Here is a 25,033-nt window from a genome sequence, read left to right as displayed (position 1 = left end):
TGTCCAGATTCCTGGGAATGTGTCCACCTTCTGCACGTGTCCTCACGTGCCAGCCCCCCAAGCCAGCCTCATCTGGGGTCATTGACCCTGTAGCCTCCTGCCAATACAGAGAAGTTATTTGGAAAAATATTTCCAGGTTCATGGAAAAACAAACCAACGGGCTTGTTTGCTACAGGTGTTTTGGTCTGCCCTCATCAACACCCCCCACTTTTCCTAAGAGCAAGGCTTCATTTCTGAAAGAAAACTCAGGAGTCCCTTCCGTCTAGCATGGTGTTAACCCCATGACATCTTCTGTGTATCTGACATCAGAACCGAGCTGCGTGGGTGAGCTTAATGGCCTCTCCCAACCTAGCAATGGACTGCTGACATTTTTGAGGCGATTTTTCCATCTCGATGTGGTGGAATTTCCAAGTCATAATTATCAGGTAATTACCACCAAGACAGCTGTTTTGTTCATGATGTTAGGTTCGGGCACTTGGCAGTAAGCAATGAATGCAGCTTTACAGGTTTTGACATTTCTTAGCACTTTGTGGCTTGCTCAGAAGCCAGCTTACTGATTAAGTGTCTGAAATAAGAAATACTTCTAAAAGTCAAAGTTTGGAAAATGAGCACTCCTTCTCATTCTGGCAATGAGCAAGCTGTTCCGTGTACTTCAGCAGAACGAAGCATGTTACCAGGCAGGCTCCAGGAAGCCAGGGAAGAACTCAGATTCCTAAGCTAGGACTTAGAAATGTGAAATAAACCCAAAAAGCAACAGAGGGAAAAAGAAAGTCCTTTTGTCTTTCATGCAAGAGCATTCAGGAGTGCTGGCCCCAGAATCCACAGAAATATAAAGAGGTGAACCACACCTTCTGCCTAGTTTATTCTTTCTTTGATCAAGCATTAATTGAATGCTTGCTGTGTGCTCAAATGGTAACTGTGGTTGGGGATACTGCAATAAGCAAGACAGACACAGTCCTGGGCTCCTGAAATCACAGCCTATGGGAGGAGATGAGCAATTGATCAAGCAATTCCAAAACGAAGTGTGGCACATGCTCTGCTAAGGGCTTGTGTGTGGCAGGAGGCTGGAGAGCCTAGAATGCTTGGGAGGAAATGATTCTTATTCTGAGAATCTGAAATTACTGGGACCCAAGATTATTGGGTAGAGAGCCGTGAGTATTTTTTTTTTTTTTAAGCAGAAGGAACAGCCCATACAAAGGCCAAGATACGAGAAAGCTTTATACACTGAGGGAGCCAAAGGCAGCACCTATGGATGAAGGGTAGAGTGTGAGAGGTGGGGAGCTGAAAAGTAGAGAGATAAGTGGCAAGAAATGAAATCAGAGACAAAGAGAGGCCACGTGGTAAAGGAGATTAAAAACCACAATAATGGAAAAAATAAAGGGTATCTAAGAGGGAAGTGGTGTGATCATACGTGCCTTTTAGAAAGAGGATTCTGGCAACTACATGGAGAATGGCTGGAGCCATACAAAACTGGTTTGTGGAAAGTGAAAGCTTTATGAAGACAATGAGATGGGGGATGAGACAGAGAGTGGGGGCTGGTGTCCCTCTGGATTGGGTAGACAGGGAGGTAAAGTTCTGTGCTGAGCCATGACTGACAGAACGAGCTGGCCATGTGAAGAGTCATGTATGGAAGGCCGGAGAGTATTCTAGGGAAAGGGGACTGCCAGGCAGTCACTGAGGTGGGGTGTGTCTAGGAATGCAAAGAGGACCAGGGAGGGGTGCACACGATGAGTGAGGCTGGAGGGTAACCCAGAAAAGAAAAAGTATGGTGCACTGGGCTAGTTGTATCAGTTAGCTATTGCTGCTGTAATGCTGACTAACAAACCACCCTAAAATTTGGTAGCATACATCAATTAGCATATATATTTCTCATTCATGCGTCTGCAGGTAGACAGGGAGTTGGCAGATCTAGGCTTGGGTCCAAGCTTCAGATGGGTCTGCTCCATGTGTCTCTAATTCTCCTTGAACCCATGACTTCCAGACCCACATTCTTCTCATGATGAAAGGTAGGCGTGCAAGAAGCCACACATAATTATGCAAATACATTTCAAGCTTGTGTTCATGTGAAGTCCACTAATATCCCACTGGCCAAAGCATATCACGTGACCAAGCCTGAAGTCAAGAAACAGGGAAATACCTCTGCCCATGATGAGGCTGTGCAGGGGATGTGGACATGTAACCCCACTACAGGGGAGGGAAGATCTGAGATCAACAGTTCACTCTACCTCAGTAGTGGCTGTAAGGCTGGAGAGCAGTAGGAGGCTGAGCAAGAGACTGCAGAAAACAACCAGCAGAATCTAGGAGCTGATAACAGCTAGTGAAGAATTGTTAATGTGGAGGTGAGTTGTGAGAGACAAGGGCCTAGTCACCCAGGATTTTGTTGGCCATTGTGAAAAGTTTGGGTTTTATTCTAACTGCCACTGAGAATTTTAGCAAGGTATTGGCATGATTTGATTTAAATTCTAAGATCCTACTTGATGCTGTTTGGAATGCATGAGAAGAAAGGAAGCGTTTAAGAGAGGAGTGAGTTAAGAAGCCCTCGTGACTGTTGATGACTTGGGCTATGGTGGTGAGAGTATATATGGGGGAGAAAAAAAGAAGATCCTGTTTAGGGAAGCTTGATAAGAACTGCTGATAGATGGCATGAGGGGATAAGGGAAAAAGTAAGATCAAAGGTAACTTCTATCTTTACTTAGACAACTAAGTGTACTATGGTGCTATTTATGGAGATGGGGAAGACAGGATGGGGGGTTGGGGATCATATTTAAGAGGAAATATCAAGAGTTACACTTAGAAGAGGTTACGTTTGCTACATCCATGGGCATCCAGGTGGAGATGTCAAGTAAGCAGTGAAACAAATGGGTCTGAAGCTCAGAGGAGAGGTCTCAGTTACGGAAATGAATTTGAGAGATTAACAGCATAAACACGGTTTTTAAAGCATAAAGTTCATCAAGGAAGTACATATAAATAGAGAAAAGAAGAGAACCCAGAATCACACCCTGATATTGAGTAGAAAAAAAAAAAAAAATCAGCAAAGAACACTGAAGAGCAGTCAACCAGAAAGGGGGAGAACCTGAAGAAAGTGGATCCATGGAGGCAGGAGAATGTTTCCAGAAGGACAGAACAGCCAAATGTATAAAGGGCTTTTTCCAAAGTCCTTCTTCAAAGGCCAGCTCTTTCAGCCAAGCTGTCACATCCTCTGAGAAGCCTACCCCCAGCCAAATTTAGGGTCTCTGTAATCACGTGGGACCATGATCTCTGATGTGAATGTCTTCCCCTAACTCTAACTGAGGGCAGGAAATATATCTTACTCAGCTTGACCTCTCCAGCACCTAGCAGAGGCCTGTGTGGAATGAATCAACGGACCAATCAGTTTGGGATGCCTCCTACATCTTCCTTTCCCACCATTTTTAGCACCCATTCCAAAATCAGGTCCCAAATACCTGGACACTACTCCAGCTGCCAGGACCAGTCTTCCTTTTCCTGAAAATCCTGCCCCAGCCCCCAGGGATGGCAGGTGCTGTAGTCAGCTAGAACCAGCTCTCAAGAGGCAATTGTGTGCACCTCTTCCAACTATTAAACTGTTAAAATATTAAACGACACAGGAAGCATCAAAAGAAGATGGAAGGAATACACAGAATCAGTATACCAAAAAGAATTGGTCGACATTTAGCCATTTCAAGAGGCAGCATATGATCAGGAACCAATGGTTCTCAAGGAAGAGGTCCAAGCTGCACTGAAGGCATTGGAGAAAAACAAGGATCCAGGAATTCACGGAATAGCAGTTGAGATGTTTCAACAAACAGATGCAGTGCTGGAAGTGCTCACTCACCTATGCCAAGAAATTTGGAAAACAGCTACCTGGCCAAATGACTATAAGAGATCCATATTTATGCCTATTCCAAAGAAAGGTGATCCAACTGAATGTGGAAATCGTCAAACAATATCATTAATATCACATGCAGGTAAAATCATTCAAAAGCAGCTGCAGCAGTACATCAGCAGGGAACTGCCAGAAATTCCAGCTGGATTCAGAAGAGGACATGGAACCAGGGATATCATTGCTGATGTCAGATGGATCCTAGCTGAAAGCAGAGAATATCAGAGATACTGTGTTTTATTGACTGTGCTAAGGCATTTGACTGTGTGGATGATAACAAATTATGGATAACATTGCAAAGAATGGGAATTCCAGAACACTTAATTGTGCTCATGAGGAACCTGTACATAGATCAAAAGGCAGTCGTTCCGACAGGACAAGTGGATACTGCATGGTTTAAAGTCAGGAAAGGTGTGTGTCAAAGTTGTATCCTTTCACCACACTTATTCAATCTGTATACTGAGCGAGTAATCTGAGAAGTTGAACTACATGAGGAAGAAAAGGGCATCAGGATTGAAGGAAGACTCATTAACAACCTGCATCATGCAGATGATATGACCTTGCTTGCTGAAAGTGAAGAGGACTTGAAGGACTTACTGATGAAGATTAAAGAGCACAGCCTTCAGTATGGATTACACCTCAACATAAAGAAAACAAAAATCCTCACAACTGGACCAATAGGCAACATCATGATAAATGGAGAAAAGATTGAAGTTGTGAAGGGTGTCATTTTCCTTGGATCCACAGTCAACACCCATGGAAGCAGCAGTCAAGAAATCAAAACAGGCATTGCATTAGGCAAATCTGCTGCCAAAGACCTCTTTAACATGTTAAAAAGCAAACATGTCACCTTGAAGACTAAGGTGCACCTGACCCAAGCCATAGTGTTTTCAATCACTTCATGTGTGTGTGAAAGCTGGACAGTGAATAAGGAAGACCAAAGAAGAATTGATGCCTTTGAATTATGGTATTAGCAAAGAATATTGACCATACCATGGACTGCCAAAAGAATAAACAAATCTGTCTTGTAAGAAGTACACCCAGAAGGCTGGATGTAGAAGCAAGGATGGCAAGACTACATCTCACATAGTTTGGACATGTTATCAGAAGAGATCAGTCCCTGGAGAAGGACATCAGCGAAAAAGAGGAAGGCCCTTAATGAGGTAGACTGACACAGTGGCTGCAACAACGGGCTGAAGCATAACAATTGTGAGGATGGTGCAGGACTGGGCAGTCTTTTGTTCAATATTAGTCAGAACTGACTCAACGGCACCTAACAGCAACAACAACTTCCAACTCCACATTCAGTGTCACACTGGGACTTTGAAATCTTCCAAGGCGGGGAATACTTAGACTATGTAAACCAGCACATGCCTGTTGTTAAGCACTTACCAGCACGTCACTACCAAGGCCAGTCTACGTTCTACTCCACAGGACCTGGGCAGGTAATTTGGGGACTGTTTGGTGATATCTCAGTGAATGGTTCATCTTGAGGTTGCTCTAACAGAGCTCCTGAGAGCTACAGTAACACGGCCCAGTCCCCTTAGATGAATCCTGACCTTTGGATTTCAGGGGCTGTGTCAGAAAAATGAGGTGTTGTTTGGGGGAAGGAAGGGTCAGTCCCTATAGGCTCCACCAAGGAAGGATTTACCTGGGACATCCATGCCTAAGCTGATTCAATCTCACTGTCACAGTTTAGTTTCCCAGAAGTGAATCAATCCTGAGACAGGGATTCAAGGGCAAGAAGCTTACTTACTAGGAAAGGGCAGGGGACACCAGTAGAGGGTGCTCTTAACCCCCTCCAAGTTTATATCTGCAACTGAGACCTCTCCTCTGGGCTTCAGACCCATTTGTTGCACTGCTTACTTGACATCTCCACTTGGAGGCCTTGCAGACATACCAAGCATACTCTATCCTAAATGGTACTCTTGGTATTTCCTCTTAAATAAATTCTCCATCCCCCATCCTGTCTTCCCCATATCCATAAATGGCACAACGACACACTTAGTTGTCCAAGCAAAGAAATAGAAATTACCTTTGATGTTATTCTTTCTCTTATACCTTCCGTGCCATCCATCAGAACTATTCAACAGAGGGTATTAGCAAGTCACTTACCACCCTGGCATACAACAGGCTCTCAATGCCACCTTGAACTCTAAGAACAGCATACAGCACATGTCTAAGCGTGATGCCATCTGAGGGCAAGAGAGCTGGTTGTTCCTGAGGTCACTTGTAGCTAAATAACAAGTTGGCTCAAAAAATAATGAATATCACCCGTAAGTACTGTGCACCTTAAAAAAAATCACCATGAGACCAAACAGTCATCAATTACTTTAAAACAAAGATAAGAGTGTAAGGGGGCAGGGAAACTAGATTAATAGAAATGGAACAACCGAAATGAAAATAATGAGAATTTTGACACATTGTGAAGAATGTAACCAATGAACAACTCATGTAGAAATTGTTGAATGGGACCCTAAATGCTGTGTAAACCTTCACTGAAAACACAATAAAATATTGTTAAAAGAGAGAGAGAGAGCTGGGATGTTTATACACCCACTCCTGAGAGTCACTGGTTGAGAGTGGTTTTTAGGGCTATTAACTGCTTGGTACTTTCATGGTTCAGAGAAAAGCTGTCAGGCACAGATGCAGGAACTAGCTGGAGCACGCCAGAATGGTAAAGTGCGAGGGACAGGGTGGGCTGCCGATGCATCTACTACGTTGGTGGATCCAATTCTTACAATCCATCCAGAATCATTACAGAAAGGGTAGGTGGGAAAAGCCAGGTGCCAGCCCTGAAGGATTTCAGCAGGTGAACAGGAGGCTTTGTCCCTGTCCTGGAATTTAGAGTCCAGAGAACTCGAGCCTGACTCTGAGTGCAGGCCTGACCTCTGACCAGCCTCGTGGCCTTGACCAAGTACTTTAACAAACTCTCTGACTCTCAGGTGTCCCACCTTTATGGAGAGAACTGAACCCACCTTACCTCATAGAGGTGCTAGGAGAATTAAATGTAGCACAGTGTTTGGAAAGGCGTCTCTGGGTGGTACAAACGGTTAACTCATTCAGCTACTAACAGAAAGGTTAAAGGAGATTTGAGGCCATCCAGAGATGCCTCGAAAGAAAGACTTGGCAATCTACTTCTGAAAAATCAGCCATTGAAAACCCTATGGAGCAAAGTTCTACTCTGACATGTATGGCATCACCATGAGTCAGAGTCAACAATGCCACTGGTTTGGTGTTTGGAAAGGAAAGTACTTCAGGTTGTGAGCGGCCATTAAATTGCTTCTTTTCTGTAGGCTTATTTGCTCTCTTATCTCATTTAATTGTTCACAGAAAGAGATTGCACCCAGTAACACTATACAGCATAAAACCAACATTAGGCACATCCATTTGGAACCCTGACCAAACAAGTGTTAAAATGACCCACATAAGAAAATGCATAGCGAGTTGCAGCATGTATTCCAAGTTACAAATAAATTAGCAAAAATGTAGCATCTTCTTATTTTCCCTAAAAGAATTCACTGGTTGGGTGGGACTGACCTCAGGCTCTGGAAAGGGACCATTGGAAGCTATAGTATGGGAGAAGTCCCAATCTTTGAAGCTGAAAGATTTGCGTTCCCAAACGCTATAGGATTCAAGGCACAGTTTTATGAACCAATACACATGTTAAATTATGTATGAACAGGTATGTATGTTTACATCTGTGCTAAAAATATCCACACATTGTAGGCCAAATTCCTGCCAACTTTGAAAGCAGCCAGCTTCCTGCTTCCTCTGCAACAAGCGCCAAGAAGGATTGGAGAATGAAAATGCATATTTTTGAAGGCAAGAAATAAAAACAATGTTAAACGTCAAAATGGGACCATCTGAATTGTACCTCTCTGATTGGCATTGCTGCAGGGATTTCTGCGTTTGCATGGAATGTGCCTTGCCTCTGTGAGGTGGCAGGAGGGAAAGAATTGTTTAGCTCAAGGTTCTGCAGGGTTGAAGCTCAAAGGTAATCCAGAGACATGGAGGTTGGTGCTGCTTTCTGGTGTGGAATGTCTCAAAAAACTAGGTCTTTCAGACTAGGTCTTTGAGGGGGTTGAATTAGATTTGCTGCCCCCAAGAAACTTACTGGGTTGATGAAAATGTTTTATATTCTCATTGAAGTGTGGGTTTCATGGTTACATGCGTTCGTCAAAACTCATCCAAGAGTGCATTTAAAGATCTGTGCATTTTACTCTATGTGAATTATGCCTCAATTAAAATAATTTTAGTTCCCTCTTACTTTGTTACTTACAAAAATCACCTCGAAGCCAATCCTCACCACAGTGTCTCCCTATCCAGCTCTCCACTTTTGCCCCTTCCCACTCAGTCTCATTGCCTCGCAGCACACACACTCACTCACACATACACTCAAACACACACACACACACACACACGCACAATGTACACTTACACCTGCCCTGCGTACACACTCAAACACACACTCACGTGCACACAGACTCACATGCACGATGTACACTCGCATACACACACACGCTCAACATCAGGAGGAGGTGCTTGTCTAAATGTACAATGTATGGAAATGAGTCAGGGGAGAATTAGGCACTGTGTGGAATGAAGGCAACCTCAAGACCCAGGTATCTGCCCTCCCAGCATTTGGACTAGTTGGGGAGGCAAGATCGTGACACAGGCAAAGGCAGGACGAAGTCAGCAGGAGTGATTGGACCAGTGAGATTGGAGAGGCAAATGGTCTTCTGTCAGAGGAGTGGGGGGCAAGGGGAGAATGTCCCCACCTGGCTCGACTGGAAGGTCCCAGAGGTGGGGAGGCAAGTGGCTTCAGTCTGGAGAGGGTTCCCAGTGCCAGATGGCACCAAACCCATCTTACCTCACCAAAAGTAAACCCAAACCTGTTGCCACTGAGTCAATTCTGACTCATAGCAACCCTACGGGACAGAGTAGAACTGCCCCACAGGGTCTCCAAGAAGCAGCTGATGGATTCGAACTGCACCATCTTCCCTCACATAGGTGCTAAAAGGCGACGGGAGGGAGACAGGCGATGATATTAGGGTGAGAACACAGGGCCTTAGCAGAGTTGCTGGATCACAGTAGAGCAGCAGTAAATGTAAAGAAAACCTTCATTAATCATTGCCCTATAGGTGAGGAAGAGCCCTTGAAGTGCTCTTCTCATTTTTTTTTTTTTTTGAATTATAAAAACAATACACACTAATAGTCAAAAACTGGAAGCAGGCCAGATGTCCATCAACGGGAGAAGAGTTAAACAATGGTGTATTTATAAAAAGAGATGAACAATTGATGCGATGAAAAACACTAACAAATCTTAAAAACATTGTGCAGAGCAGAAGAGTCCTTACATGAAAGAGCATATACTGTGTGATGCCATTTACATGACGTTCTCAGACAGGCTAACCAGCGTGGTAGAGAAACTTAGAGTAGTGATTGCCTTTCTTTTTGAGTGAGACTGACAGGGATGGCCCAAGAGACCTTTCTAGGGCAGTGGAAATGCTCAAATTGTGCCTGGAGTTTGAGGTACATTGGTGTAAGCATTCCTCAAAACTCATCGAATGGTACAATAATGATTTCTGGATTTCCCTGTATAAAAATTGTACCTAAAAATAAGAGACTCCCGAACTACAACTGAACTCTACCTAATGAGTTACAGGCTGAGATGTTTAGAAGTGAAATATACTGGTATCAAGTAGCCCTGGTGATGCATGGTTAAGAGCTCAGCTGCTCACCTAAAGGTCAGAGGTTTGAACCCACTGGCCGCTCTGCGGGAGAAAGATGTGGCAGTCTGCTTCCACAAAGATTTATAACCTTGGAAACCATATGGGGCAGTTCTACCCTGCCCTTACGGAGTCTCTTTGAGTCAGAACTTGTTTTTCACCAATGCCTTCAGTGAATTTTGGACTTACCCGTCTGTACTGTTGGTTCTTGATCATATGCTACCTCCTGAAATGGATGAACGTTGACCAATTCTTTTTGGTACGGTGACTCAGTGTATTCCTTCCATCTTCTTTTGATGCTTCCTGCAATGTTCAGTATTTTCCCCATAGAATCCTTCAACACTGAAGCTCAAGGCTTGAATTTTTTCTTTGGTCCTTTCAGCTTGAGAAATGCCGGGCATGTTCTTCCCTTTTGGTTTTCTAACTCTAGGTCTTGGCACATTTCATTACAATACTTTGTCTTCTCGAGTCATTCTTTGTAATCTTTTGCTCAGCTAATTTACTTCGTCATTTCTTCCATTCACATTAGCTATTCTGCATTCAAGAGCAAGTTTCAGAGTCTCTTCTGACATCCATTTTGGTCTTTTCTTTCTTTCCTGTCTTTTTAATGACCTCTTGCTTTCTTCATGTATGATGTCCTTGATGTCATTCCACAACTCATCGGGTCTTTGGTCATTAGTGTTCAATGCATCAAATCTGTTCCTGAGATGGTCTCTAGATTCAGGTGAGATATACTCAAGGTCGTATTTTGGCTATCATGAACTTGGTCTAATTTTCTTCAGCTTCAACTTGAATTTACATATGGGCAATTGATGATCTGTTCTGCAGTCAGCCCCTGGCCTTGTTCTGACTGATGCTATTGAGCTTCTCTATCATCTGTTTCCACATATATAGTCAATTTGATTCCCGTGTATTCCATCCGATGAGGTCCATGTGTGTAAAAAAAAAAAGACCAAACCTGTTGCCATGTAGTCGATTCTGACTCATAGCGACTCTATAGGACAGAGTAGAACTGCCTTACAGAGTTTCCAAGGAGCACCTGGTGGATTCGAACTGCTGACCTTTTGGTTAGCAGCTGTAGCACTTAACCACTATGCCACCAGGGTTTCCAAAAAACTTGTTGCTGTCAAGTCACTTCAGACTCACAGTGACCCTATAGGACAGAGTAGAACTGTCCCATAGGGTTTCCCAGGAGTGCTGGTAGATTTGAACTGCCGACCTTTTGGTTAGCAGCCAAGCACTTAACCACTATGCCACCAGGGTTCAAAGTGTGTAGTTGCCATTTGTGTTGGTGAAAAAAAGTATTTACAGTGAAGAAGTTGTTGGTCTTACAAAATTCTATCATGAGATCTCTGGCATCGTTCCTGTCACCAAGGCCATATTTTCCAACTACTATTCCTTCGTTTCCAACTTTTGCATTCTAATCACCACTAATTATCAATGCATCTTGATTGCATGTTTGATCAATTTCAGACTGTAGAAGTCAGTAAAAATCTCCAATTTCTTCATCTTTGGGCTTAGTATTTAGTGTGTATATTTGAATAATAGTCATATTAACTGATCTTCCTTGTAGGCATATGGATATTATCCTGTCACGGAGAGTATTGTACTCCAGGATAGATCTTGAAATATTTGTTTTGACAATGAATGCAATGCCATTCCTCTTCAGTTTGTCATTCTCATCACAGAAGACCATGTGATTGTTCAATTCAAAATGACCAACACTAGTCCATTTCAGCTCACTTATGCCTAGGATAGCAATCTTTATGCATTCCATTTCATTTTTGATGACTTTCAATTTTCCTAGATTCACACTTCCTACATTCCTTGTTCCAAATATTAATGGATGTTTGCAGCTGTTTTTTCTCATTTTGAGTCATGCCATATCAGCAAAGAAAGGTCCGGAAAGGTTGACTCCATCCATGTCATTAAGGTTGACTCCACTTTGAGGAGGCAGCTTTTTCCCAGACTTATTTTGAGTGCATTCAAACCCGAAGGACTTATTTTCCAGCACAGTACCAGAAAATGTTCCACTGTAATTCATAAGGTTTTCACTGGTCAGTTTTTTCAGAAGTAGACTGCCAGGTTTTTCTTACAAGTCCGTCTTAGCCTGGAAGCTCCATTGAAACATGTCCAACAAGGGTGACCCTACTGGTGTGTGAAATACTGGTGGCAAAGCTTCCAGTATCACAGCAACCCACAGCCCCCACAGTGCAACAAACTGACAGACCAGTGATGGGACTGAAGAAAGCAGTCCAAGGTACACTGAAGGCGTTGGTAAAAAACAAGGCTCCAGAAACTGACGGAATACCAATTGAGATATTTCAGCAAACGGATGCAGAGCTGGAGGTGCTAACTCCTCTATGTCAAGAAATTTGGAGGACAGGTGCCTGGTCAACCAACTGGAAGAGATCCATATTTGTACCCATCCCAGAGAAAGCGATCCAGCTGAATGCAGAAATTATCAAACAACATCATTAATATAACTCACAAGTAAAATTATGCTGAAGATCATTCAAAAGTGGTTGCAGCAGTACATTGGCAGGGAACTGCCAGAAATTCAAGCCAGATTCGGAAGAGGACAGGGAATGAGAGATATCATTGCTGGTATCAGATGGATCTTGGCTGAAAGCAGAGAATACCAGAAAAATATTTACCTGTGTTTTATTGACTATGCATTCAAGTGTGTGAATCATAACAAATTATGGATAACATTGCAAAGAATGGAAATACCAGAACACTTCATTGTGCTCATGCAGAACCTGTATATAGACCAAGAGGCAGTCACTAGAACAGGACAAGAAGATACTGCGTGTTTTGAAGTCAGGAAAGGTGAGCTTCAGTGTTGTATCTTTTCACCATACTTATTCAATCTCTATGCTGAGCAAATAATTCAAGAAACTGGACTATATGAAGAAAAAAGTGACATCAGGATTGGAGGAAGACTCATTAACAACCTATGATATGCAGATGACACAACCTTCCTTGCTGAAAGTGAAGAGTACTTGAAGCACTTACTGATGAAGATCAAACACTACAGCCCTCAGTATGGATTATACCTCAACAAACAAAAACTCTCACGACTGAACCAGGTAAGCAACATCGTGATAAATGGAGAAAATATTGAAGTTTCAAGGACTTCGTTTTACTTGGATTCGCAATCAACTCCCATGGAAGAAGCAGTCAGGAAATCAAATGACGTATTGCATTGGGCAAATCTGTTGCAAAAGGCCTCTTTAAAGTATTAAAAAGAAAAGTTGTCACTTTAAGGACTGAAGTGCACCTGACCCAAGCCATAGTGTTTTCAATTGCCTCATATGCATGTGAAAGCTGGACAATAATAAGAAAGAGCAAAGAACTGATGCCTTTGAATTTTGGTGTTGGAGAAGAATATGGAATATACCATGAACTACCAGAAGAACAAAGAAATCTGTCTTGCAAGAAGTATAGCCAGAATGCTCATTAGAAGCAAGGTTGGCAAAACTACATCTCACGTAACTTGGACACGTTATCAGAGGGACCAGTCCCTGGAGAAGGACCTCATGCTTGGTAAAATAGAGGGTCAGTGAAAGAGGAAGACCCTCAACAAGATGGATTGACCCAGTGGATGCCTTGATGGGCTCAAGCATAGCAGTGATTGTGAGGATGGCGCCGGACCGGGCAGTGTTTCATTCTGTTGTACGTAAGGTCGCCATGAGTCAGAACCAACTCGATGGAGCCTAACAACAACAACAAAATGAGTAGGAGTCGACTGAATGGCAATGGGTTTATGTGGGTTTGGGTACTGATAACTGCAGCTTATTTGGAAGTTCATTAAAAAATTAGATGCTATAATTCAACTTTTCTGAATGCTTGAAAACTTTCATAATAAAAGTGTGTTAAAAAAAAGACTATTCATGCTCATGAAAACGAAGGTAAGGAATTTGGGGCAGGGATTGCATTGCTACTGAAACATGATCCAGGAAGTGGCACCCAGAGTCCCTCTGCTTCCACCCTTTCTCTGACCCACCCATGCTGCCCCACAGAAACACTGAATTTTTTTAAACCACATTCAGATTACACCTTCTGGACATCCATTGTTCATTCACCAGTTACTTACTAAGCACACTGGAAACCCTGGTGGCGTAGTGGTTAAGTGCTATGGCTGCTAACCAAAAGGTTGGCAGTTCGAATCCACCAGGCACTCCTTGGAAACTCTATGGGGCAGTCCTGCTCTGTCCTATAGGGTCTCTGTGAGTCGGAATCGACTTGATGGCAACAGGTTTGGTTTTTGGTTTTTACCAAGCACACAGTCTGTGCCCCACCCTGTGCCGACAGAATATGAAGAGGCGTGGTCCCTGCCCTCATTGCTCTTGCAGTCTAGTGAGGCATGATCAGGGACCCACTATGTGATGAGTTAATAAGGAAGAAGCAAGGGTGTCAGGGAATGGGTGGGGAACCCCAGACTGGAAGTAATGGCCCCCATTTACTGCTGAGCACTTATGATGTGCCAGGACCTGTTCGAGGCTCTTAATGTGAATTAATTTAGTTTATCCTCACAATCACCCTATAAGGTAGGAGCTGTATTGTTCCCATTTTATACATCACAAAGCTGAGGTTTAGGGAAGTTAAGTGACTTGTCCATTATTATATGCAAGGGAGTGGGCAAGTGGAGATTCAAAATCCAGAGGTTTGTTCTGGAGCCATGCCCCAAGCCAAGGGTCAGAAAACACTTTCTGTAAAGGGCCAGAGGGTAAACATCTCCGGCTGTGTGGGCCGCCTACCTTCCCTGTCAAAACTACTCAAGTCTGCCATTTTAGCACAAAGTATTCATAGACAATAAGTAAACTCATAAACTAGGTTTCCATAAAAGAGGCGACAGGCCAAATTTGGCCCATGGGCTGCAGTTTGCCGGCCCCTTCCCCAAACTACAACTTCCTAGACCCCAATGGCTGGAAGGTGTTTGAGGTGGACCAAAAGGCAACTGAAGTAACCCTAATCCCTGACTACTGTCTCGTGTGGAAGTGTGGAGGTCAGACAGCAAGGAATAAATGGGTACTTAGAGGGCCCAGGCCTCAAATTAACAATGAAAAAACAAAGACGCACCCCTGGCTGCATTTAGCAGTTCATCACCAAAGGAAGATGGCAGAGAAGAAGGTGAGGACGTGAAACCCCAAAAGAATTAGTTGTCATTATTTTGGAGCCAGACATAGAATGTCAACAGCAGTGTTCTTCTAGACTTTATGTGAGTGTAGGAAGAGTCTGGTTCAAAAGCTTGGGTTTAACATGATTAATTTGGAAAAGGCTTAGTCAAAGAGAAGTTTCCTGCTTAGAACTTTGCTCTCTGGCTCTCAGTTTCGTAACAGCAAGAAAACACTTGACTCAATTCTTGTTGCTGACAAGGGTTGGACCCCAGAGTTCAGAGGGTGAACAGGGCTGAGATGTGCTGCCCCCAGTCTTAGGAGAATCAATGCATGCTGAAAACTAAGAGCGCAAAGAGATTGCCCCATGTTTGTGTTCCAGGCTGGTCCCAAGAACCGCATGATTGAGGACAGCCATGGCAGGCTCTTCCTCACGGGGCTCCAGGCCGCCATCTTCTTCTGAGAAGCCACCTCTCTCCCTCAGCCTTGGCCAGGGTACCTGTGAGATCATCATAGAGCTGGTTTGAACAGAATGTTTTTGGGGAGAGAATCCTTTTCATGACCATGCATCTGCGAGGCATTCATCAGTACTGGCCTCTCTGCACCAACACAGCCAAATCAAGGAGGAAAACCCAGGCCCTGCCAGGCTAAAGGTCTGCATGAAGCTATGTTAGCAGCTGGCCTGGAACAGGGCAATCCCCCACTTTTCCCACAGAATTAATCAGATCAGCCACTTGCTTTGGTGTCACCAAGACATGATTTGAAACACCACGTCTCCACAGGCTATTACAAGCACTTTATTCTTGAGAAGGTATTTGGTGGTTGGGAGCCATTTCCCAGCATGTGGCTGACACCCAGGGAGCCTGCCGGCAGAGAGAAGTGTTGCAGCTGATTTCCTCTGTGACACAGCGTTGCTTAGTGAAATGTGTTGTGCTCCTGGGTTGGCTGTTTAGGATATACTGAACGATGAACTGACACACCACTTATGAAGACCCCCTTATGTTCAGAGTGTGTAGGACTCGTCCCTGGTGAAACGGAGGCATGAGGTAGCACACCTTGTCAGAAGGACCCCAAATCACACCTATTCATTCATGAGCCCAACATAGTTCTCTCATGAAAATGATTCCACAAATCAACCTACCTCAGCTTTCCTTCCCATGAACATAGGTGAGCTGTTCACTACCATCAGAATGCTGTACAGTGGCCATGGGCTGTGTCCCCAAAGCCTGGATGCCCATAACAGTTTCCAAGAGAATTTGTGAAAAATAATGCCAACGTTACATCCCCAGAGGCCTTGCAGTCCAGAAGGAATGGATTTAGGATTTGTGCTTTCTCTAAGTCAGCGACTCTTCAGCTTTATTGTGCATCAGGATCAGCTGGAGGGCCTCACGTTCCCAGATTTCTGATACAGTAGGTCTGGCATAGAGGAGTCCTGGTGGCACAGTCATTAAGGGCTGGGCTGCTAACTGAAAGGTTGGTGATTCTCGGGAGCAAGATGTGGCAGTCTGCTTCCATAAAGACTTACAGCCTTGGAAACCCTGTGGGGCAGTTGCACTGTGTCCTATAGGGCGGCTAGGAGTTGGAATTGATAGTACTTGGTAGGTGTGAGGCGGGGCAGGGCCTGGGACTCTGCATTTCTCACAAGTTCCCAGGTGATGCTGATCCAGGTACCATACTTTGAGAACTGCTGTTTCAGGGCATACCCTTCTATTTCCAGCACCTTGTGACCAGGTCAAAGACAGAACAGTGTCTTCTCTGCCCTGTGAAAGAGAGTCCATGATCTTTGTTGGCCAAGTCAGCCTCTTAATATTCTCTACCTGCCCTACCCAACACTATAGCCACACATATGTCTCTTTAAATGTAAAGTTAAATTAACTGAAGTTAAACAAGATGAAAATTTTTGTCCCTTGGTTGCACTAGCCCTATTTCAAGTGCTCAATAGCCACATGTGCCTAACTAAAAACCCGCTGAGTTGATTCCCAACTTGATAGATAGGATTTCCAAGGTGCGGTTGGTGGATTTGAACGGCCAACCTTTTAATTAGCAGCTGAGCTCTTAACCACTGTGCCACCAGGGCTTCCACAAGTATCCAGTGGCAAACATATTGGACAGAGCAGATACAGAACATTCACATCGTCACAGAAAGTTCTGCTGGACGGAGCTGGTCTATACAATTTCTAAAAGTCTTTTCTGTCTTCATTTTTAAAGCATAGCTGTTAGCCCGGTTGTATTAGTGTGAAAAACAAACAGAATCCTTTTACAAATACCCAAAACAGAATTTTAACTCTTTAGATTTGCTTTTTCCCTGTAACAACCTCAGCCACCTCTTCCTGTCAAGTTAGAGAGAAGCTCACAGACATGTTCAGGCAAAAGAAATTTAAAAATCCATGCAAAATACTGCTCCCATCATCAATGTTATGAAATTTACCCGAAAAGTAGTATGAGTTCAAGAAAGGGAAAGTTCCCCAGAGGTCAAATCAACAGGGAAGTGTTTTGAGTGACAAGAACCAGGCAGCACACAATGGAGAATTAAAGTGGCTGTGGGACAGTCCCAGGTGGGGCATTGTAGTTGAGGGCAAAGGGCAAGGACTGGGCTGAGAGTGGACCAAGACAAGGGCGTGCCCTGGGTGTTTCAGAAAGAATACTCGTCCCTGATAACAAGCTGCAGAACGTGGGTGCTGAGGCTCCCCTCAGCTTTTCCAGCCTAGAGGAGGGATTTGGAATCAATGCTCCTAGGAGTAGCCTGAGCGCCGTGCATTAAGCAGATGACTTTTGTGAAGCCTCATTCCGTAATCCTTTGTTCCAGATTCGCCTGAACAGCAGGGGACTGATCTACTCGGTGGGCTTGCTCCTGGCCTCTGTTTTTGTCACGGTAGGTTTGCAGCTCTCTCATTCCTGAGTTCACATGTTTGGCTTCCCCTTGGGCTCTTGGCTACAGCATTTGTTTGGACACCAGATGGGTTTGGCCTCCTGGTAAGTGGGAGGAACCAGCCTCCACATGTCCCATCTTGTGGCTGTTTCTTCTAGAAGTGGATCCAACCAGCCCACTAGGGAGCCCTTCTCCTTTTCTGAAAGGAAGCCAGTCCTCCTCTGGGAATCATGGCCCTGTCTCATGTCAAGCACAAACTGTTTATCAAAAGCAGAGGGGAAATTCCACTTTTTCTGCAAGATTTGTCACAAAAGAGTAGATTCCAATTAACTGACTGTTCCAGGTTGCTGAATAAAAATAAATAAATCCACAGATATATGGATTTGACCAATACTCAGAGACTAAAAATGTATTTATGTTATTCACACTGCATTTCTATGGAATTTCACTATCTTGGCAAATGCATTCATTTATATAATTTAATATTCCTGACTCAACTGACATATTTGGAGGAAAAAAATTTCATAACAACACGTGAATACTGTTGTATTTTCACTGTAATAAGCACTGAGAAGCAATATGTTTTTTCCTTAACTTTTCAATGAAATATTCATTGAATTACACCTGCATGTTGTTAACATACATATGCCAAAGAATAAGAATTCACACATATGCCAGAAAATAAGAATTCAGAAGGGCAGGCAGAAAGCAAGAGAAGTAATTTATAAGATCAGGGTATGGGTCAAATGTCACAAAAGTTTTTCAAAGCAAATACTGCCATACACAGAAACGAAAATCTGCGTAATTTGTTCTTTCATAGTTTAGGATGCTCTTCAGGTCTGGTATAATGTGGTCATAGCCAGCATTTAGTGAGCACTCATTGAATGATAGGCATCATAGTAACTGCCTTGAACGTATTTTCCCATGTGGATCTCACCATACCACCATGACGTAGCCACTATTATCAGTCCCATTATACAGATGAACAACTGAGGCCTAGAAAAGTTAAGTGACTCCTCTACGTTAGCACCAAGAGTGAATGGAGAATCAAGCTGTCTAATATTGGAGTCCACACTCATAGCCACTGTGCTTGATCATCACTTCTCCTTATACTGTGCTATAGTCATGGAATCTATTCGAAATGGGCCAAGCACTACCTGGGCTGTTGAAACTGGGTTGTTGAAAGACTGAAGAGAAGTAGGCCTGGGGAGGAAAAGCAGTCGCAAACATCTTGAGTTTGAAGTGCCTCTTGACACCCAAGGGAGAGGTCAAGAAAGCCACCGGAAACATGGGAGTCCAGATGAAAGGTCCAGGATGGAGACACCAGATTATAAAAAAAAATAAAGCCATGCAACTGGATGAGATTGCCAAAGGTGAGTGATAGACAAAAGACAAGAGGCCCAAGATGAAAGTCTTGGTTCACTCCAACATTTAGAGGTCAGGATGGTAAAGAACAGAGGAGGAGCAGCGACAGAGGTAGGATGAAAGCCAGGAGGGTGTGGTGGCTGGAAGCCAAGTGAAGAAACAATTTCAAGGTGGAGGAAGTGACCAGCTGTGTCAAATGCTGCTGAGGGGTAAGATGAGCCCTGAGTAATGGCTATTAGATTTAGAAACGCAAAGTCATTGGTGCTCTTAATAAGGCTGGTTTTTGTGACTGTCGGGACCAGGAAGTTGAGTGAAGAAGGTAACAGAGAATAAAAAATAGAAGGAGTAAAATTGGAGACAGCTGGTACTTACAACTCTTTCAAGTTATGTGGCTGTAAAGGAAGGAGAGAAATGGAAGTCAAGAAAAAAGTGTTGTTGTTTAAGATGAGAAAAATAATAGCATTCTTATAGGCCAATTGTAATAATCCAATATGTGGGGTCGGGGTATAGATTAAAGAGACGGGAGAAGTGCTGGAACAGTAAGGGGAGACAGGACCGAGTTCACAGTGGAGGAACTGGCCATACTAGGGCCGTCATTAGCAGAGAAGGTGGGGGTCGATGTTCTGGGAGCTCAGGAAAACAGGAAAAGGTTGTGAGCTGAGAGTGAGGGCGAGAAGAGAATATTGGAGGTTTGAAAAAACAGAAGAGGTGTGAAATAGTTATCTAGGAAAGTGAGAGAGGGCATGAGGAAAATACAGCGTCGTTGCCAGAGAGCCTTGATGGCCACTTAAGGTTTGAGGTCCTGAATTTAGAGTGAGACTAGTCAGCATGGCTGGGTGTTCCCTCTGGCCTCATTCAGCTTCATGGACGCAGGCACGGAGTAGAGGAAAAGCTGGCTGGAACCCAAGGGTTCAACCTTGCTCAACCAACCAACGATGACGAGGCAAGAGGTGGATGCCAGAGAGCCATGGCTGGTGGGATTTAAGCAGGATATCAGGTGGGTGAAGCACTGTGAGACAGTGGTCACCGGTGAATTGTCAGCCGTAGGGGTTTCACAGGATTGTTGGAGCTGGCGTGCTAGAGAGAGTGACCTGGAAAGACAGAGATGGTAGTCAGAAAGTTAGATGTTCAACAGTGAGATTCCAGAGATGATTCTGTTATTAACAACGGCAAGATCTAGGCTGCAGGGCTGTTCCTAGAAGGGTGAAAATGGCCTGTATCTGTGCTATCCAGTAGGGTAAAGTGGCTAGTGTAAGTGCTAATGCAACTGAGGAATGAAATTTTTTAACTAAACTTATTTTAATTAATTTAAATTTGAATCACCATGTGCAGCTAGTAGATGCCGTATTGGACAGACATGCCTGGGGCATGACCTTGGGCATGAGTGGCTGAGGTCGGGAGGAGGACCAGCACTTGAGAACAAGATGTTGGATATTGAAATCACTAAGAAGGGTGACAGAGTGGTGCAGAGCGTGGCCACGAGCAGATGCTCAAAATCTCCAGGGAGTGGGGGTTGCCTAGACCTGGAGAGTGGACTGCAGTCAGGAGGGAGGGAGTGTGACAATTGGAAGACTTTAGATTCCAAATCAAGTGTCGTAGGGAGGAGAGGAAGAAAGTGGTTTGAAAGCAGCAATGAAAAGGAAAATGGACGCTTTGTTGCCTCCAGGAATGTGGAAGAGAAGTGTCCACACCTGAGAGAGTTGTGGGGCAACATTTCCCCCAGGGAGAGCCAGAGGGAGAATGGAATGTTCCCAGAGGTGGTGGGCCTGGGGAGCGTGGAGGAGAACAGGCAATGCCAGGCACTGAGGGTATGGAACTGGGGTCCAGGTGAATGGTGGCTGCTGTCCTATGTTTATTAGTCCCGTCACTTTTCGTTTTTTGAGTCATTTCCTCTCAGCCAGTCACACCGACTCCCACTCTCCTTGGTTCTGACCATTTACAGTCCAGGTGATCGATGTTGTGGCCTCAGAGAGAGTGGTGCCCTGCCTGAGGTCCACCCTGGGGAGCCCTTCCCCTGGGCTCTGTCATTGCAGGTGTTTGGTGTCCCCTGGGCTGCCCTCTGGCTGGGGCTGCACCTCCTGGTGCCCACCTCTAACTCCAGGCTCTGTCGTTGCAGGTGTTTGGCGTCCACCTGAACAAGTGGCAGTTGGACAAGAAGCTCGGGTGTGGGTGTCTTTTCCTGTACGGCGTGTTCCTGTGCTTCTCCATCATGACAGAGTTCAACGTGTTCACCTTTGTGAACTTGCCCATGTGCGGGGACCATTGATCCACTGGCAGCCCGCCCAGGCCCGCTCCTTCTTTCTGTGCAATATGAGACCCGGCCACACCGAGGCACGTGGCCTGGGCTGGGGTCAGTCAGTCTCTCCCCCGCTGTTCTTAGGCCTCCATTCCTGCCTGGGGGGCAGTGGCTCCCCTGCCTCACCCCTCACTCCTCCGCCTCCTCGGGTCCTATGTCCCACCAGCCCTCTCGCCCGCCCCTCCTGACTCCTCCGTATGAAGACTTCCAACATCCACATGACTTTTCAATCTCCATTTTTGAACAGTGACTGAAATCTAGAAAAACTGGCTGCTAACTGGCCCAAGCCAGGCAAAACTTGTTACAATTCCTTCTCCGTTTTTAAGTTATTCGATGGAAGACTAATCTAATTTATGACCTGAGACTGTTGAAGACAGAGAGATGAGAGGGTGCGTTGATTGTAAGGGAGTGTTTGGGATTTTGTTTTGTTTTGAGGTGATTCCTTAGGTTACTGGGTTTGGGGGTTGCTTTGTTTTGGGGGTCCCCCCCTTTTTTTTCCTTCCTTCCAGAGATCAAGAGCTTCTCTTACATCTTCTTTCACTGGGCTCTGGATTAGTCAATGATCCAAAGGTTGCCCTGCAGTGTCTCCTGGGACTGATCTCAGGTACACTAGAATATGCCTGGATTTAGTGCTTACTGAAGCAACAGATGGGCAAGGCCCCAGGATCATGCATGACATTTTATACCCAAGGGTGCCTCTGAAGCCCTGTGGGAGTTCCCAGGGGCCCCCTAGTAGGGGTGCACGAGGTTTCCAAGGAAGAAGACAGCTTCCCACATGTCCATTATGACCACCACTTCTTGCTAGGTTCTTTCTAGTTTTTCAAGCAATAGTTCCAGCCTGCCCAAGGCCTTTGGCGGAGTGGCCTGGTTAAACTATCCATCCATCGGGTGCCAGGCAGTCAACGTAGAAGCTTCCCCAACTCTGAGTCCCTGAGATATGCTCTTGTTGCTTGGCATTTGGGGTGACAGGGGGTGACCCAGAGCCCACCACTGCTTTCCATGAAGGAGTTACAGACACTGGTTTCTTGAAAAGGGGAAAAGCGCACTTTGCACAGACATCGTCGATAAAGTCCCAGTTCACCGCTCCGTATCGAATACACTGGACCCCGAAGGCTGGCTCTTGGGCAAATGTCCTTCCTTACAGGACACCCCTGCCAAGCTGACCTGGCTCCACCCCTTCCCTCCTGGAGGGATGGCAAGGGAAGAAGACCAGAAAACTGATACCTTTGAAGCCGCAGGTGTGTTAAACACAGACTTGCTCGAGGGCATAAGTTATTGTGAACATTTTTGCCAACCACCGCTCAATAGCCCTGCTAGATTTTGTATGATGCTGAGTTAATATGCAGACTAATTCCACCGAATTGAGATACACCCATGCTTGTTACACTGTATTTATTGAAACTGTGGATTCTTGCCCGCGCTGTCCCTCATACTTACTTTGAGCACTGACCATTTCTCCATCGGTATGGTTTCTCCCGTCCCTTGTACACATTCTGGTATGAATTGTAAAAACAACCTGCTACAGATTGGTTGACCGTTTCTGTCTACGGTGCAAGCTGAGACCAGCGTTAGTCCATGGGGCGCCCGCCCAACGGAGGGACCAGAGAGGAAATCACCAGTTTGGGCTTTCAGAGTTACGACACACTTACTGACTCTGTTGCACATTTTGCACTGGTTTATGGCGATTGTTTTCTTTGGATGGATAGTGTAAAATAAACTTCTCTGTTCTGTATTCTTCCTCCAGCAAGCACAGTACTTCCTCTCCCGGGGAGCTGAGGATTAGGCAGGGAAAGTAAAATGATTGTGCACTTGTTGTGTGGCCAGGCATTTGCACTCTCACAGTTTCTGGGTTGACTCACCTAGAAAGCTGTAAGTGCTTGGCAAAGTGCAGGTATCAGCTGGCAAATGGTGGGGGTCAAGGGACTGTGGGCCTGTTGTCCTGTAGAATACACGGGACATTGTATTAGGAATCCTTTCTTTTAGCTGTACATGACAGGAAGAGGATCCCAGTACGGAGGGCGATGTTCAACCATGTTCAGGTTCTCCTCCATCCTATCTTCTTTTGCTAGTTTTCAATCATGAAAATTAAGACTTCCCCAAAGCTGATTCCATGAAAGAGACAGTAACATGTAGTTGTAATAAACCATGTTCTTATCCTATGTGACTCTTGAGAAATAATTATTGGACCTAAAAGTAGACCCAAGTTAGCGAACAATCGGGTTTCCACCTGAAACTCAATACAATTCATTTAGACCACAGGAATCAGGAGGAAAATAGCCGCTAATTCACAGCTCCGACTGTTTTTAACTATTTTAAAAATATATTCCTGGGGGTTGGGACAATACCGGGGACTTAGCTTTGCTTTGAGTGTGTACTACTCAAAGTCTTAGAATACATTACCTGCACATTTGTGCATTTTACAAATACACCCTGGTCGGGGGCAGGGTATTTCCATCATGCCGAATGGTGCCTACGGAGCATAAGATACTTTTATATTAAGTATTTTGTTACACTAGTCTTAATTATTTTATTCTTAGTCCTAAGCAATGATATTTGATGAGAATCTTGGTTTTTTTGTTTGATAGGTGAACATGCCTTCTGGGAAATGTTTAGAAACTGTAGTCCCATACTAAATTTCTCAAGGAGAACATTCTGGAGCAAGATGGTTTCCGTATTTCATGCACAATGACTGCCAGCCTAGGCGCTGTGAGCTTCCTTTCTGAAATGAGAATTGAGCCTGTCTCTCCAGACCGTGCAACAGAACGCGTAAACTGAGCAGCCACCCACGACTGGGTCTGGGATTGCTGGTTGAGAGCATGGTTCTAAATGAGTCAGCTGGCCAGTGGTACAAAATTGCTGATGTTGCCATTTTCAGTGCTTCTCAGTGCTGGGATTTGGGAGGGGCTTGGATGGTTGAGGGAAGAACTTTCTTCAGTATGTCACACCTAACAATATCACTAGAGAAACCCTCGCACTTATCTTCTGTGACGAGGTGGTGTCATTCCCCCTCCCGGCCTCTGCCAGGCTGCGGTCTCATCCACAAGTTGAACATTGCATGTGTTCTAGAAGGAAAGAGGTGTCCTGGGCTCTGGGGAGCTTGCTTGTCCTCTGGGGCACACCATAGATGACACCACAAGGAGGGACCGTGAGAACATTCTCTTTTTCTGGGAATGTGTGCCCGGCTTGGCTGGGCTTCCAAGGGGCTGCCAGTAAACATGCCCATCAAAGGACAAGGCCTCAGGGTGCCTGAGGCCACCAAGGAACATGTCCAGGCACGCTGGAAAGATGGCTTCTGTCCCATTCCAAAGGAAAGTGCCAGCCCTGCCTTTTAAGGTACATTTTGTAGGTGCATGTTTGGTATATGTTTACATTCAGAAAGACCTAGGGTGGAGGAGAGACGGGTGAGTGTTGTTTGTTATGCTTTCCCAGGCCTTTTGCTTCAGATACCTGTACTTTGCAATCATAAATTTGAATGCTAGCAATTTGAGGCCCTGCATACCTCAAAACAGCAAATTTGCATTCATTTTAAACACTCAGGCTTCTAAGAACAGCCTAAATGTTTAAAAAGAGAGAGAGAGGTAATTAATATTGTAAAATCCAGGTCATTTGAAATTGTGGTATATAAAATAGGAATAACATCTAACCTGCAATAAGTGTGATCAAAAGTAGCCTTAGAATTTTAACTAATTGTTCATGAAAATATGCAAATTGTAAGGCAAAAGTAGAAGTGTGGAGTTCGTGAGGGTGATGTTGCCTTTTCCAAGATTTATT

General features: G+C 44.6%; 1 protein-coding gene across 1 annotated transcript in view; it reads left to right on the top strand.

The window, feature by feature from the left end:
* SLC24A3 (solute carrier family 24 member 3) overlaps nt 1-23,730 on the top strand; it is a 676,136-nt gene extending 652,406 nt beyond the window's left edge. Inside the window, exons 16-17 of the mRNA XM_064275733.1 lie at nt 17,539-17,604; nt 21,083-23,730. Coding sequence (XP_064131803.1) covers nt 17,539-17,604; nt 21,083-21,232 — 216 coding nt within the window. The 3' untranslated portion in view covers nt 21,233-23,730. The remainder of the gene's footprint in view (nt 1-17,538; nt 17,605-21,082) is intronic.
* Nucleotides 23,731-25,033: the final 1,303 nt, after the last annotated feature.

This window comes from Loxodonta africana, chromosome 24 (genome assembly GCF_030014295.1).
Source record: "Loxodonta africana isolate mLoxAfr1 chromosome 24, mLoxAfr1.hap2, whole genome shotgun sequence".
Taxonomy (NCBI): domain Eukaryota; kingdom Metazoa; phylum Chordata; class Mammalia; order Proboscidea; family Elephantidae; genus Loxodonta; species Loxodonta africana.
Note: the sequence above shows the minus strand (reverse complement) of the source record. Positions and strands in the feature narration are given on the sequence as shown.